The 17,183-nt window shown below is 43.8% G+C and overlaps 1 protein-coding gene across 1 annotated transcript in view; it reads right to left on the bottom strand.

Moving 5' to 3' along the window:
• Tpo (thyroid peroxidase) overlaps positions 1-10,739 on the bottom strand; it is an 82,542-nt gene extending 71,803 nt beyond the window's left edge. The window contains exons 1-3 of the mRNA XM_076942475.1: positions 10,577-10,739; positions 9,861-9,955; positions 3,270-3,354 (exon numbers count right to left, since the gene is read on the bottom strand). Coding sequence (XP_076798590.1) covers positions 3,270-3,354; positions 9,861-9,955; positions 10,577-10,584 — 188 coding nt within the window. The 5' untranslated portion in view covers positions 10,585-10,739. The remainder of the gene's footprint in view (positions 1-3,269; positions 3,355-9,860; positions 9,956-10,576) is intronic.
• Between the last annotated feature and the right edge of the window lie 6,444 nt (positions 10,740-17,183).

Genomic DNA, 17,183 nt, shown 5'->3' with positions numbered 1-17,183 from the left:
CTGCTTGCCTGTCCAGGAGTTCAAGAACCCTTGGCTGGCTAGTCACTGGTGCCAGTGCCTTGAGGTGGACAGCCACTAGAGACTGGGTATCCTGGTGCCTAGACCCCTGGACTGGACATTGTGGTCCTCATAGCTTGCTGATGATAGTGGCTGTTACCATGGATCAGTGCCCATATCTTCCTCTGGTTTGTCTTCTTAGGTATCACACAGCCCTTCAAGGGAACTGGTCCTCCCTAATAGTTACCTCCCTTCCATACCCAACCTGTCCTATGCTCTGATCTTAGGAGCTTGGTGAGGTGTTTATTAACTGTCCAGTCAGCTGTCCATCTACTGCTATCCCTGGGGAGGTGCAGAATAGATGGCGCCATCTGTTAACCCTCCAATCACACTGAAGGTGTACAGCAATTATGTAGGGCTTATTTACATTCCAGCTGCAGGGTGTGAGAGGGTGTTAAACGAGAGGTGTCTGTCCCTCTATTTGCAGGAGAATATTGATTATATACCCACATTTCAGGAACTTTGTATTTAGCTGGCTCAGCATTCTTCATGTGAGAAGCCAAGCAGGAGAGCCGTGTGTCAGATTTATGTTCTCTTTAGTCCCGCTGGGTGTGTGAGGAGTGGAGAATGCAGAGCAACAGTGTCGTCCTCAATAAGTCATCCTATGCCCTTTGTTTCTCAATCTGCTGCCAGGCGGAACCTACAATATCTCAGTGTCAGCACACTGAGATGATGTCACAGATCTGAGCACAAATAAGCCAGACAAGTATATCCTGGAGCCCATGGGCAACCATGAATCAGAAACTGACTTAGAACGCTCAAAGGGAAGAGATTTGTCACTCCCAGAAGTGGTCAGGATGTGATCCTTTGTGCTGTCTAGAGCTTCCTGCTTCCCCAGACTCACTGCCTCTCAGCAGAGAAAAAGAAAAGTAGTGTGTCTACATTTTGGATGGGAGGGAGGAAGGTGTGTGGACAATGGACTGTGCCAGGAAACTTGGTAAGGCAGAGCAAGTCTGAGACTTCAGCCCTCAGTACCCACCGGAGATAGTAGGTGCCTCCCTGCTCCCTGGGCCTAGAATGCATGCCCACATTCCCCATGTTGGTCACATAACCCAAAACAGAGTTCTCCATGCTAATGAGGTACCCAGAGGCCCTGAAGGTTTAGCCAATAATCTTCCCTTCCTGGACATTTCACACTGCAAAAGGTGTGAAATCTCTGGTTCATCCTAAGAAGAGGGTATGCACCCATATTCCATGATAAACATTCAATAAATGGTATGAATAAACATGGACTGTCTAATCAAATCTGGGTAGCATGGAGAGAAGGCTTTCGCCTATAGAGCCACAACCTAAGTCTCCTGTAGGTCTCTACACTTCCAGACAACTGCTGCTACTTTTGCCAATGAGCTAAGCTGAAGTTCCCCATTTCTCTCAGCCTGCAGGCCCTCAACAGTCTTGGCCTTGTCACAGGCCCATGGACCCACAATCCTTCATTCCAGACTCTTCTGTGTGACACCCAGAGGTGACTGGGTGCCTGAGAGGCAGGGAACCCCAACGTTGGCTTCCTACATCTTAGACTGCATTCTCCCATCGGGTCCCAGAGCTTCCCTAAAGCCTAGTACCTGACAGCGACAGTGGTATAGGGAGATGCAGTCAAACACTCCCCGTTTTCTTCCTGTCCAAGCAGTGTGTCCCACAACCCCACTGAGGGGCTGAACATGGAAACCACAGAGAGGGAGGAAGGGAGAGAGAATAGCAGAGGGGGAGAGAAGGAGATGAGGAGTAGCCAGGAGAATGGGAGAGAGATAGCCAGCCAGCCAGCCAGACAGACAGACAGACAGGGCCACATAATGAATATATGTACATAGGTTTTGTTCTGCAGATACACAAGTGAAAGTTTGAGCCAGGAAATCTCATCTCCTTAGTCTGCTGAGGATTCTTGGTTTGAGAAAGCAGAAGTGTTTGTAGCTTCACTCCTACAGGTCCAGAAAGGGCTACTGAGTATAACTGGTCCCCAAGATGAGCTGGTAGGAGCTACTTCCTAGGTGGCCCAGCCATGACTGGTAGCAGGTCTTATCCACATCTGTCAGCTTTTAGACCTGGTTCTAATTCCTGCTGCAGAAGCACAGGCTGCAGAAGCACAGGTGAGGCTGCCATGTTGTCTGTGTAGCCTCATGCCTCTTCCTCCCCAAATGGTGTAGTCATGGGTCCCTATGTCATCAGCTGTCAGCCCTGAGAGGTTGGGATCACGAAACTCTTAGGCTTATGAAATTTTCTGCTACCTCTCCCAGCTCCAGTGGGTAACTCCTTTGGATGTAAGACTCCAGGAGCATTCCACACTACTGAAAACTCCTTCTTCTCTGATGATTCCCGTCAGTTCATCTGCTCAGAGAGTATTGTCTCCCTCTTTCCCCTTCAATTTTTTAAAATAGTCAGGTAACACTTTGTCTCTAAGTAATGTAAAATAATGAAACAATTTTCTATTTGGAATAATAGAAATTTGAAGTAAATCAGAAGATGTCAGGTAATAATTTGTACCTTGAGAGATGTAACTTTTCACCAGCTTCCAATAAAATGACAAGTTTGTGAAGACATAAACCTCATATGTTTCTGATGCTTTCAGAGCATCTAATGAGATACCATGCTGCCATTAGCAATGGTGTCTGTCGAATATTTAAATGTGTGATGCCAGGGCCTGGAGACATGGCTCAGAGTTAAGGGCACTGACTTATTTTTTTTTTTTTAGAGAACCCAGATTGGATTCTTGGCACCTACTCAATGGTTTATACCAGTTTTAGGGGATCTGATGCCTTCTTATGCTCACTGTAGTCATAAAGCATGTATGTGATGCTTAGACATGCATGTGGGAAACACATGGGATAAGATTATAAAACATTTTTCAATTAAAAATGAGTATGTAAAGTCAATTATTTTGGCAAACAGTTGGGAGCAGGTTGAGGCTCTGGTTCTATGCTTGAAATAGTGTGGTGGCATTATAGTGGCTAGGCTCCACGCCTGAGTGCACAGCACCCGTCTCTGTAAAGTGTCCTAATGTTACTCCTGTCCAAGCTTCAGACTCTACTATCATGGCACCTTGGGCTATTAGCCCTCCAGCTTTTGATTTTCGTTTCTCTGAGGAAAGAGTTGTGCGTGCGAGCATTGTTTTTCCATTGTGGCCAATCGCACTGGAACCGTGAAACATTTCAGGTTAGCTTCAATGTCTCAATTGCAAAAGGTTCTCATGGTGAACACCATCACTCACTGTCACTCACCTTTTCATGGTATTGTAGACTGCATTGTCTACCATGAGCTGGCTCGTTTCCACAACACTGATAACACGGGACTTCATAGTCTTCCCTAGGATATAAAACATGGCAGCATTAAAACAGACGCCCCCTCCCACGGCAGTAACTCTGCCAGCTTTAGCCTTCTTCCTCTGGTGCAGATGGGTGTAGTGACAGTCCTGTGGTCTCCAGACATGATCAGCTCTCCTGAGCATTAGCCTCTATGTAAAATTGAAACAAATGTGTAAAGGTCAACTAAATAACTGCATATTTCAGAAACTGTATCAGTGAGAGAGATTTGCAACATTTTGCCCGGGACAGCTGCCTTTGATTTTGATGCAAGAAGAAACAGTATGACCGGGAGCTGTTGTGGAGTCTGAGGTACTTAAGATCACATGTTCCCAAGACCACACCAGTCTCCAACGTGGGGAAGAGCATGTCTACTCAGTTTCCTTCTGAATCTATCTTGCTCTATCCAATTCTCATTTCCATTCCTGAAGTCAGCTGTGGTCCTGAATTCACCAGCTGGGAAAAACACTTTCTCTAGACTGGGTGGGCATGGCTGGTCCTCTAGCAGGGAGGCTGTATGTATAGGCTTTAGAGTCAGGATACTGTGCCATTGCTGAGTGATGTTGGTGTGGATCTCCCTGCCCTCATAGACTGTTGACTGATTTGGTCCACAAGGCCAGTGGAAGCAGAGACATCAAGCATAGCAAGAGTGGGAGTAAGGGGCTGCAGAAGCCCTGTGAGTATGTACAGTGACTGACCACACGGGGACCAGATGTCAGTAAGCAGAAAACTTACAAAGTTTTGAGGGACTAAGAGTAGGGACATCCAGGATGGGCAAATGTCCTTGGCTGGGGGTGTAGGGTACCTAGAATGCCTCATTAGCGTGGGGAAGCATTTCAGGAATTTCAGGTGCTAGCTGACAGGCTTTGTCAGAAGAAAGGAAATTGGTCATATGAACTAATTGAAGCTATGTGACATTCCTTAGGTAGAGGTGGTCATGGAGGATTAAAGTCTCTGAACAAAGACAGAGAAGGAGAAAACTCACTAATGAAGGTAGTCTCCCATAAAGTGCCAAGCCCAGAGGCTATGCAGTCATGGAGGACTTTGACCCTAATGTGTTTTTCCCACAATTGGAATGCTACATCCTGCTTAGTGCTCTTACTGTGAGCATGGTAATTTCTTGGCTCTGTTTATAGACAAATTGTAGGGCTTTCTGTGGCAGACCTGTTGAGTCCAGAGGGCCCACAGAATGTTGGATCTTTTGTCTATGGCCCTATTTGTCCCAGCCTTGGTTCTTGAGTTCTCTTCCCTTCCTCCTCTATGACATCTTGGCCTTTTTGGCTTTTATTTCTCTTTTACTCTCCTCTAAATATTCATCTTCAACTTGAACTTCTTCTGTCCCAGCCAGTATTCATGGCCTCTGTCATGGTTTGAATAAGAATGGTACCTATAGGCTCATTTGTTTGACTGTTTGGCTCAATTAGTGGAACTATTTGGGGAGGAGATATGTCCTTATTGGGATAGGTGTGACCTTGTTGGAAAAGATGTGTCACTAGGGGTGAGTGTGAATGTTTCAAAAGCCCACAACAGGCCCAGTCTGCTGCCTTTCTTCTGTCTCTGTTTCTCTCTGGGTATCTGTGAATGTCTGTTTCTCTCTCTGCCCGCTGCCTGTGGATCAGGATTTTAAAGCTCTCAGCTACTGCTCCAATGCCATGCCTGTCTGCCCACCATGATGATCTGAGACTAATCCTTTAAAACTGTAAAACAAGTCCCCTATCAAATATTTTCTTTTTATAACCATTGCCTTGGTCAAAGTCTCTCTTTGCAGCAATAGTACAATGACTAAGAGAGCCTTTGACAGTTGGTTTGGAGTCAAGAGGAGTTGGAGACTCTTGAAAATGTGTCTCTCCCTTTCACTTCCTTAGTGCCTTTAGGGAAGTTCTGTACACCGCCACCACTGAATGGGAACAGTCATGGCTCAGACAATTCACTTCTCTTTTGTTCTTGCTGTAGGTCAGGTGGCTTTCTAAATATAGACCTGCTGGGTTTGTGCCTCCCTTCATAACACAAAGACCCTGATCTGCACAGAGTGACACCCACTCTCTTTTCCACGGACTATATAAGACCCTCACAATCTATAAAGACAAGGTTTAATTTTCAAAGCTCTAACTATGATAACCTGATTCCCCCTTACTTTAAAAGGTATCATCTGGCACTAAAGAAACAGACTAGTGTATCCAGGGCCATTTGCTGCCTAAGCATGAGAGCCTCAGTTCAGATCCCAGTACCCAGGAAAAAGTTTGACATGGCTGCACGCACCTTTTACTGCAATGCTGCACAAAGCAGAGACGGAAGGATCACTGCAGCTTAGCGGCTGCCAGTCTAGCTTCAGGTTCAGTGATAGAACCTGTCTTAGGGCAATAATGCAGAGTGATAGAATAGTAACCCATGCCCTCTTCTGGCTTCAAGCCACATGTACATGGGCACAAACACCCTTACATACCTGTGTATACTCCCTCCATCCTCCTGCCCCCAAGTATCTACTTAAATTATTCAACTCATTCTTTCTTCTTTAGCAGAATAAAGATCCTCTGAGTGAGATATAGCAGAAGAAAACAGATCAGTTCTTCACTGTGTGCCCTGTGCACTGTGAATCTTAGGGTGCTGAACACATAGTCTTTACCTTTTTGTTACCCAGGTGGAAGTTGGACTTAGTAGAAACTTGTCATTATGTGAGAGCTAAACGCTTGTATAGAACAATTAACTATGGAGAAAAATCGTGTGTGTGTGTGTGTGTGTGTGTGCGTGCACATGCATAGTAGCTGTCAGCGAACTAATTTCCTGTTATTGACCAATATTAAGTTGATATTTAAATTGACATGATCATGTATTGCTTATGCTTCCATTTGCTATATTACAAAATTATTTTTTTCCCAAATTTTAAAGGAAGGCTGATTATTTCAAATTTTATCTTTGAACCAAAGGTTTTTCTATTAAAAAAATTTCCCACAGAAACACTTCTCCTCTATAATCTTCCAAACCCTTTGTGGGACTGGATAGATTTTAAATTAATTATGGTTTGGATGAACAGAAGTGTCTCATTCATTCACAACAGAGGAGAGAATCTTCTCTTCTGTCCGTCTTCACTGAACTTTCTGGGGCTGAATGAATTAGACAGACATTGGAGGGATAAACAAGAGAAAAAAACTGGCAGCCAGCAGACCTTGGTCTGTGTGCTGGCATCCCATGGGAGCTGCTAGAGCAGAGCACTTGGCTAGAAAGAAAAGGAAGGAAGGAAAGAAAGGAAAGAGAGGGCGAGGAAACAGGTTGTTACTTACTAGGGAACAAGCTGCAAATAGGCAGATAAATGGGGAATGCCCCCAGGCAGCTGGCAGCTGGCAGCTGTGTTTTTAATGTGGGTTCCTGGATGTCTGTGGCTGCCTAGAGACCTGGACTCTCTCTTCATTCTTCCTGGTAGGGAGTGGTGAGATACTTTGCAAATGGATTTTCTGGCCAGAAGGGGGAAACAGAATGCTTCCCTAAGACCTGTGGCATTCTTCAGCATCTCAAGATCCATCCAGCAAGTGGGTGCACAGCCTACCTCTGACTTGTGGTTGAGGCTAGGATCAGTGATTCTAAGAATTTCAACTTGGTCTCTCTCTTTTGTTTGTCTAGAACAGAAATCAACATTCTAGAGAATAACTTGACTTATTCCCTGTCCTGGAGATATCATCTGGCTGTCCACGTGTATGTCCTGAAAGTACCATCTGCTCTGGGAGGCACAGTGGCCTCTAGAGTCCCACCTCTTGCATATTCATAACTGGAATGCAAGAAGCCATTATACAAGAAGACACTGTATGTCGGGACAAAGAAACTGCCTACATAGTTCCAGACATTTTCACAAATACAAAGCAAAAGAAGTCAAAGAAAGCCAATGTCTTTCTCTCCACAGCCACAGAGGTTCCCAGGCTCCCACGCACTGCCCTTGGCTGACTCTGATCGCTTGGGATTCACTCAAAGCCATGTGTGGATCCTGTTTCGACGATCTCTGTTTTCAGAAATCTGGTGAACTGGAACAGAGCTAGCCAGCTTTCCTTTTAAACAAACTCCCCCACTAGGCTGGCTTCCCAATCTCAGGATTTGCAGGCAGCTTTCCTGCTCACGCTGTTCATTTGCATCTTATTTTCTTTTCACAGCTACAGTGAGCTGCTGAGTTCGCCATAAAGATAATTTCACATGGATCTTAATTTTGCACAAACACTGGAAGCCCATCTCAGTCTGCTGAGAGGAATACACAGTACTTCATGGAGCATGTACTACTGAGGGTTGTCAAGAGATGCTATGAGCAAAGTCTTCCTAGATTTATAATGGTCGCGGGTATACTTTAGGAGAAAATGAAACCTTTTTTTCATTTTCATTACTTTATTACCGAATTTCCAGGTGCCGAGGTTTCTTTTCCTCTGTGCTTTGAGGCATCTGGCTTTGTATAGTAAGTGAGTGTGTGTGTGTGTATGGTGTGTCCCCTATAGCTTTGCTTCTCAAAATGTCATTGATGTCCCCCAAATGCACAAAGTCATCTGCATTATCATTTTCCAAATACATTTAATTTTGGCTGTAGTGAAATAAATCATATGAAAACTGCATTTCAAATACCTTTTACCAGTGAAACAATTATTTAGTGTTTCAAGGGTACTGTTGTTGAGTTTTCAACTGATAAATGTTCTTATATTAAAGAACATAAATTTGAACCATTGTGAAGCAAATATTTTTTGCTTGTTTTTGTTTTTCTATTTCAGGGTCTTATGAAGCCCAGGTTGAGTTCACTCAAATTTGCTATACATCTGATGCTAGCCTTGAACTCATGATCCTCCTGCCTTAGGTAGGATTACAGTGGTGCTATCACACCGAGCAGAACTTAAAGGGCACTAGCAGTGATTTTGATGATTTAAAAAAATTATTATCAAATCTAGAGCCTCACAGATGCCCAGCAAGTCCTCCCCCACTGACTTATACCAGACTAAAGGTGGAGCCAAAGCTGACCTTGGCCTTGTGGGTCTCCCGTTTTATCCTCTTCAATGTTTGCCAACCAAAGTGTGGCACCACTTAAAAATATCCTAATGAATAGTAAAGTACACTCCAAACTGCACTATCATTATAGAAGTCATGTTGTACATAATTATATACTATTAAAATATAAGCAAAAGAGTCGACTTTATTACAGATTTATAAATCATCCCTACATTCTGGAGGCAGAGGTAGAGGCAGGAACATCTATATGTTCTGCATGGTGATCTCCAACCTGATGGGGACAACACACTGAAACCCTGTTTCAAGGAACAAAACAAACACTCTGTGGGCAGAATTACAGATGTCCCATATCCTCATTTTGGAAGAGAATATCATTTCAAAACTTTAAAGCCACACTGTGCAGATGTTTTTATGAACAGTTCACAGGTGCAATATCGAGATCTTGACTAGACTCTTGACCTCTCTCTTTTCAGTCTTGCTTTATTCCTCTAGGGTCTTGATAGCTATTGAACAAAAAGATAAAGTGGTTTACTTCCTTCTGTGTGCTGAACACATGTCATGCTCCAGATGTTAGAAGAATTGGTATGAAGGGGTATGCTTAGGTTTTCTTGAAGATTTAAAATGAACACCCCTCTTGTATTCTTTAGTTGTCATGGAAACACAATTCCAAGTTAATAATGCTCACCAGGAATGCCTGTAGTGGTGGTCAATTGAACACCCAGACTTGGAAGGGGAGTGACATGCCAGTCAGAAGGAGTGGTTTACAGATCCCACAGTAGCCAGTGTGGATACTCAGAAGAAAAGGTGGAAGAATGCTTTCTTTAGGAGCTCCTGAGTCTGGAAAGGCAGCAGGGTGACTTCAGTACAGTCATGATGTTCAGGCAGAAAACTTAAGCAGCATGTAGCTCCTAGCAGGAAGCAGGTCTGAGTGTAGACAAAGATGCTAAGGCCCAATGGATGGGCTGTGTCTAAGAGACTGGGGGGCAGCAAGTGCCCCTTCCCCAGCATCCTGCCACCAGGAAGCTTGCTTCAGGGTAACCACTTGTCCTTTCTTCCCTTCTTTCCCCAGGTCCCTTTCTTTTCTTTCCCTTCCCTTCCCTCCCCTTCTCTCCCTCTTTCTCTTTCTTTTTCCCCTTTCATCCCTTTCTTTCTCTTTTTCTTTATAGCAAAGAATGATTATGTTAGTCCAGATATCTCGGTAGCTTTCTTACTATAACTTCCTATGCAACTAAACCAAAAACTAGCTATACCAGAGACATTTAATTTAAGATGATTTTAATAACAAAGAAACAAAAATTCTCAAAACTTAAAAAAGATATATATATATATATGAAATTATTTATTCTATAATCATGGAAAAATCAGTTCTTTTAAAGGAGGAATTATAATTTAATCCTTCTAAACTGAAGAATTACATTTTTCTCTTTGACAAACCCAAAAGGGTCTTAACTGATTCTCAACAACCGCCTTGACATGTTTGGTTTGTTGAATGTGAAAAACAATTTTACAAGACTAAAAGATTACATATCATTTGTTACTTACCCCACAAGACGTCTCTGCTTCTCAGGATGAAAGGGAGGAAAATTCCAGTTCCCGTTACCACCAGTGTTATTGCCAAAGCTCCAAGTGTTCTCATTCTGGAGTTGAAGTGGGGAAGAGATAATCAGATAGTAAGCAGAATAGTGTGGAATGCACCATAAATCTCCTCAGGTGGGCCCTCGAAAGTCCTAGAACCTTGAACTGTCCTTAAAGGCAGGAAGGCACATAGCCTAGAGCGATGATCAGACCTGGTCCCCAACTCCTCAGAAAAATGTGGCTAGAGAATGAGAGACATACCTCTTCAAACACATCTATGTGAAGGGAATAGCTAACATTGAGAATTTAGCACTCATAAAGATAAATAAGGCCCTGGCAGCTGCTGCATCTTTTATGGCATGCGGATGCTAATGAAGTGATTTCAGATGAAACAAGAACCAAAATTGATCACATCTGCTTTCTAAGTTTTTGTTTTCTTAGTCTTAGACATTGATATTCTTAAATCTCTGACTCAACATCCTGAGGTAAACACATCATAGTAAATATGGGTCTATAGGTGCCCTAGCACACATGAACTGAAGTAGTGGGAATGGGGCACCACTAGGCTTTGCTGGGAAAAACATATATTTGCCACACTGCCCAGTAATGGTCTCCCATAGACAATTTTACACGTTTCATGATACATTTCTCTTAGAAAATGGGAAAATAAAAAGTTTTACAACCTGAACATTTTCCTTTTCTCAGCTGAAGAAGCAGGGTGTGCAAGCTGGGTGTGTCCTCTGTGGCATTAACTTCTGAAATGTGAATCCTGATGACTTTCTGGGGACTTGATCACCCACCATATAAATGGGCTGTGTGCTCTGATGCCCACTCAAGCTTCTGATGGGAGTGGCTCCATTCTATGTTTGTTTAGTATTGTGTTTCTGCCAAGTGCTTGTGTGTCCTGGATGGTCAGAAAAAAAAAGGTGCATTCATAGAGGACATTCTGTCCATCTGACCTAGAAAGACTGAAAGGTTCTATATCCCTCATTGCAAGGACTCCTAGCTAGTGTCACTCACATAGGTTCCTGGGAGTTTCTCTTGTCCTAGATTTCCAATTCATCCCAGAGATGCCTCCTTTCTCTCTCCTTCTGTCCTCCCCACACTTGATCCATATTCCCCTCCTAATCACTTCTCCCACCCAGTTCCCTCCATCCACTCCAGATGCCTCCTATAACCAGGCAAGACTTTTAATGGAGGGATGGGGACACCAACCCACCCACAAAACCTTTGACCCACAATGACTGGCCACACTTGAGACCCCTGCCACGAGAAAGAGCCAACCCCTGACACTGTTAATGATATTCTCTTATAGTTGCAGACAGGATCCTAGCATAACTGTCATTAGAGAGGCTTCACCCAGCAGCTGATGGAAACAGATGCAGAGACCCACAGCCAAACACTAGATGGAGATTGGAGGATGTTGTAGAAGGGGGAGGGGAAAATTGAAGGGGTCAGAGAGGTTAAGGACACCACAAGGAAACCTACAGAAACTAACCAGGGCCAATAGTGGCTCACAGAGACTCAACTACCAACCAGAGAGCATTCATGGAACAGACTAAGCCCTTCTACACATATGTGACAGATGTCCAATTTGGTCTTCATGTAGGACAGCATGAACAGGGCTGTCTCTGACTCTGTTGCCTGCCTTTAGCTTCCTTTCACCTAACTGGGATTCTTTGTCTAGCCTCGCTAGGAGAAGATGCATTTAGTCCTACTGCAAATTGATATGACAAAGATATCCATGGGAGTCCTCCCCTTCACTGAGGAGAAAGGGAGGGAGATGGAAGGAGATGAGGTCAGAGGAAGGACCTGAAAGAGAGGAGAGAAGGGAAGCTTCAATCCAGATGTAAAGAAAATAATACATTAATATTAATTTAAAAAATAGACAGTAAGTGTGATATTCAGAGAAAGAACTTATTAAAACCAACCCCTTAAATACTTGTACTTTCCTGAGACAATGAAACCCTGAACAAGAACACACACACACACACACACACACACACACACACACACACACACACACGTAAAGTAGAAAGCAGACTTGGGGAAAAAATTTGGTGAAGGCTGGGCAAGGGAATGAGAGGATAATAGGGTACTTTGATTTCAAAAACCACCATACATATACATATGACACACATATGAGAATTTGTAAAAGAATAAACAGAATAAGTAAAAGTACCACATGGAAGAGAAGAAACCTGACATCATCTGGTTTATCTGTTGGTCCCCAGTGGCAACTGCTACCCGGAACGTTTTGTATATCTTTGAGGTACCAGGGTGCTTCTCCTTGAAAAGTGACCAAATTACATTTCCTTTTAAAGAGGGCGAATAAAGAGTCTCATACAGGATATAACATCCCCAAATCCACAATCCCTGAAACTGAACAGATTTACCAGGCTGCTCTCTGTTGGGGTACACAGTAAAAGCCAACATGCAAAGTGAACTCTGAAGCCAACTGAGGCACCAACCATCTAAGCTACCTGTAGGCTGTGTTGTATGTGCTCCAGGTGCCCAGATCATGAGCTGTCACCTATGCTGTGGTGAGGTTTCCTGGTACAGCTGTTTTTGAGTCCTTTCTGCTCCTGCAAGTAACCTCTCACTCATAATTCTGCAAGTAATCCCAATAATCCAAGTTGGATTTTGATAATATCCCTACTTAGGACTGCCATTCGTTCCCTCATTCAGTGAGTAGACATGTGTGCTGTGTCTCTCCAGAAGTCTTATCACACATCTGTAAACACATTTCAATGGCATCTGGAGGTCAAATCAGAGTGTCTAAAGAATATTTCTAAAAAAAAAAAAAAAACAAAACAAAACAAAAAAACAAAAAAACCCAAACCTTCTGTGAAGGCAGCAGAGTAAATGATAAAAACTACAACTTTCCCCCAGAGCTACAGGCTGCATTTATTTTTGTTTCCTTACATCTTTATCAAACTATAGTGATGAGTAAAAATAATATCCATGTGTGGATAGTACTTTAGTGTATAAAAGCAAAGATTAGCTAGATCTATTTAAATCATTCTTCGTCTCATGTGTACCCCTATACCCTCTCCTCACATCTCTTCATAACTCCTCATAATCCCTCCTCACATCATCTCTGCATTTTCCCCTTCTTCCATCAGAGTCATTCCATGCACCCTCTCCTCACAGGCTGCCTTCACATTTTCTCTCAGCCTCTCCTCACACCCCTTTCTCATCATCTCTTTTTGGCCTTACCTCTCATCCTCTCCCTGTATCTTTTCCTAATTCCCTTCTCACATTGTGTCTTTCTTCAGGTCACTATTGCTGAGATGAAACACCATGACCAAAAGCAACTTGGAGAGGCTTACACTTCCACATATCACCATCCATCAATGAAGAAGCCAGGGAAGGAATTCAAATATAGTGGGAACCTAGATCCTGGAGCTGATGCAGAGATCATGGAGGAGTGCTGCTTACTGGTTTGTTCCCTATGGCTTGCTCTTCCTACTTTCTAGAGCCCAGGACCAGAAGCCTAAGCATCACCTGCAATGAGCAGGGCCCTCACCCATCAATAACTAATTAAAAAATGCTCTACACACTTGTCTACTGTTGCGGCCTGAGCTGCCCCACGTTTGGGGGCCAAAATGCCGAGGACTGCTCTGTCAATGTTGGAACCCTCACTGCCAAAAGCCTTGGGGGCTAAACTGTTAGAGCCTGCACTTCCCCAGGCTGCTCCAGTCCGCAGTCAGGGTTCAGCAAGAGAGAGAGAGAGTGAGGATGGACTCGAGAAATGGAGACCAGACTGAGTGTGATTTAATCTCGTTTATTCTTCAGTCTCTCTTCCTAGCCCAAGTCCCAAGTCTTGAATTCCTAGTACCAAGTCTCAGGTCCTAATTCCTACTTCCTCTGTAATAAATCTTAAGTCCCAATCTCTGTTCCAAGTTGCTAGTCTCTTTCCCAGTTCCAAGTTATCTTCCAAGTGCTTGTCTCAAGTAAAAGTGTCTAATAACTTCTTCTGTCTGCCTCTCACCTTTTATATGTCTCACTCCTAAGCCACTCCTTTAAGTCACACCTTTAAGTCATGCCCTTAGGTCTTGTCTCTAAATCTGATCTTTAAGTCATGCCCTTAAGTCACACACCTTTAAGTCTCACACACCCAAGGGAAAATCCTGGGTATCTAAAACAAGATGTTATCAGAGTGTGCTCAGCTGTTGTAGGCTATTGTAAACAAGTCTCTTGTCAGGGTATATGGCTCAAGATGGCTGCAAGGATTATAGCCACCTTCTGTCAGCTCCCCACAGTCTACCACTAAGTCTTAAGGAGGCATTTTCTTTTTTCTTTTTATCAAAGTTATTTATTTATTCACTTTACGTCCCAATCTAAACCCCCTTCCTCACAGTACCCACTTCATGCATATCCTCTTCCCATTCCTCCCTTCCCATCTCCTTTGAGCCCCCTCCTACTGCACACCAAGTTGCTGCAGGACTAGGCCCATTCTCTCCCACTGAGGCCAGACAAGGCTGCCCCTTTAGAAAAATTGGATCTACAGGTAGGCAGGAAACACATTCAGGGACAGCCCCCCTCCTGCTGTTGGGGGACAAGCATGATGACCAAGATGCTCGTCTGCTACATGTGTGCAGGGGGCCTAGGTCCAGCCCTTGTATGCTTTTTGGTTGGTGGTTCAGTCTGTGGGAGCCCCCAAGGGTCCAGATTAGTCTTTCTGTAGAATTCCTGTCCTCTTTGAATTCCCCAATTCTTCCCTTAACTCTTCCACAAGATTTCCTGAGCTCCATCTAATATTTGGCTGTAGGTGTCTGCATCTCTTTCCATTGGCTGCTGGGTGGAGCTTCTCAAAGGACAATTATGCTAGGATCCTGTCTGCAAGTGTACAGAGTATCATTACTAGTGTCAGGGATTGGTTCTTGTCTGTGGGATAGGTCTCAATTTGCAGTAGTCATTGGTTGGCCATTCCTTCCCTCTCTGCTCTTTGTTCTTGCACATCTTGTAGGTTTGACATGTTTTGGGTTGAAGGTGTTGTGGGTGGGTTGCTGTCCTTATCCCTCCACTGGGAGTCCCTGGTTACGGGAAGTGGCCACTTCAGGATCCATGCTAGGAGTCTCCCACTGCTAGGAGTCTCAGTCCCCACAGACCCCCTGAGGCCTCACCCATCCCAGGTCTCTAGCACATTCTAGATATTGTCCCCCCCCCCAACTGCTGATGTCTCTTCTCTCTCCCCTACTCTCCCTACACCTGATCTCAACCACGTCTGCCCCATTCCCCGCCCCACTCCCTCTCCTATCCAGTTCTCTCCCTCCATCCACTTCTAATACCTATTTTATTTCTCCTGAGAAAGATTCAACCATAAGAGGCGTTTTCTTAATTGAGATCATCATTTCAGATGACTGTAGCTTGTGTCAGTTGACATAAAAATATCCAGGATAATTGACCCCTTGTCAACTTGACACTCAAACTTACCACCACAAAGCCGAAAACTTTCCTTTCTCATTCATCCCAAGATCTCATATTACAAACATAAATGGTTTTAAAAGTCCTGCAATGTTTACAAATTCAAACATTAAAAATTCAGTTCCTTTAAAATATCCAGTCTCTGTAGAAATCCAAATTGTCTTTTAAAAGTCCAAAATCTTTCAACTTACTTCAAGAAGGAAGAACCAGAGCACGTTCACAATCAGATTGAAGGGAAACCAAACCCCAAGGATGTAAATGACAAGATATCCAGTATCTGAGGTTGACTTACAATTTTCTGGACTGTTCCAAAGGGTTTTGGTTACTTCTCCAGCTCCGCCCTCTGTAGCACATGTAGCTTGTCTTCTAACCTAAGGAAGACTCCACCCCACAGTTGCTGCTGTTCTTGGTGGCTGTCCCATGATACTGGCATCTCCAAAATACTGAACTGCACTGCCACCAATAGCCTCTCCTAGCCTCTCCATGGTCTTCAGCTTCTCTGTGTGACTCCTTCAATCTTGAGCCTTCGACTGCTGCTAAGGCTGACTTTACTCCTTTACCAAAGGCCTCTTCTGGCCTACACAGTACGGAGCCTCAGCTGTTCTTCATGATCACTCCACCCTTTCAAAACCAAAATCAGTACCACCTGGGTGACTCTTACCACTACCAAGATCAGCTGTCAGCTCGAGGTACAACCTTGGCTGCCTCTGGAATGCAACTTCTCTGTGCTGAATCTCAGGAAATACTTTCTAGACTCCACCTTACTGATGCTGGTCTTGTTCACCACTAATTTCTGAGCTCTAGCTGGCCAGCATCAGTTGTCTCAGTAAATCAAAGGTTTCACTTCAGTGGTTCTGGTCTCTTGTTAATCTCAGCGGATTCTTCAGCTCCAGTTGGCCAGAAACCATAGATTCTTCACACAAAATGGCTCAGTGGAGCCCTTGCTTCTCTCTGCAACTTCACAAGCCAGAATGTTCTGTACTCCTCTCAACATTCTTATCCTCAAAGTTCCCACAAAACATCTCACTGAGCTCTCAACACTCAATGGCTCTTCTAGCCCAAATTGCCAAAGTCCTTCCACAGTCTTCCACAAAACATCGTCAGGTCTGTTATAGCAATACCTCATTATCCTGATATGTACTTCTGTACTAGTTAAGGTTGGTATTGCTGGGATGGCATACCATGATCAAAAGCAACTTTCAGAAGAAAGAGCTTATTTGGCTTACACTTGAATATCATAGTTCATCACTAAAGGAAGTCAGGATAGGAATTCAAGCAGGGCTGGAACCTGGAGGCAGGAACTGGTGCAGAGGCCATGAAGAGGTTGCTGCTGCAGGCTTGCCTACAGCTAGATTTTACAGAGACATTTTCTTAGTTGGGGTTTCCTCTTCTCAGATTACTCTATCGAGTGTCAAGTTGACATAAAAACTGTCTACATTGTCTCCTCATATTCTGTTCTAAGAAACTACTCCAATTCTGGGATTTTGTAATGAGATCTCCTAAAATCTTTAACTAACTTCCAGGAACACTGTCTGTCACAGGAGTTTTCAAGGAGCTCTAAATCATCTGTCACATGAGATCATACTCCCCGAGATGCATCCAAGGTATCACCAGGACCAGCAGCCATTAGGATATGTAAGCTGTAGCCTGACTTATTTGTACCTGTTACTTGACGTTCTAGTTCTGTGGTCACCATGCTGAACCTTAGGTCCTCAGAACTTTCTTGTCTTAAACATGAACCTTGGACATAATCTCCTTGGTTCATACTCCTGCTCTGACACCAGTTCACTTCCATAATCTTGACATTTTTAGGTTCTACATATGAGAAAAATGGTGAAGTATTTGACTTCCATGCCTAGG

The sequence above is a fragment of the Arvicanthis niloticus genome, chromosome 11 (genome assembly GCF_011762505.2).
Source record: "Arvicanthis niloticus isolate mArvNil1 chromosome 11, mArvNil1.pat.X, whole genome shotgun sequence".
NCBI lineage: Eukaryota > Metazoa > Chordata > Mammalia > Rodentia > Muridae > Arvicanthis > Arvicanthis niloticus.
The sequence above is the reverse complement of the archived record's forward strand: the minus strand, read 5'-3'. Positions and strand labels throughout refer to the sequence as shown.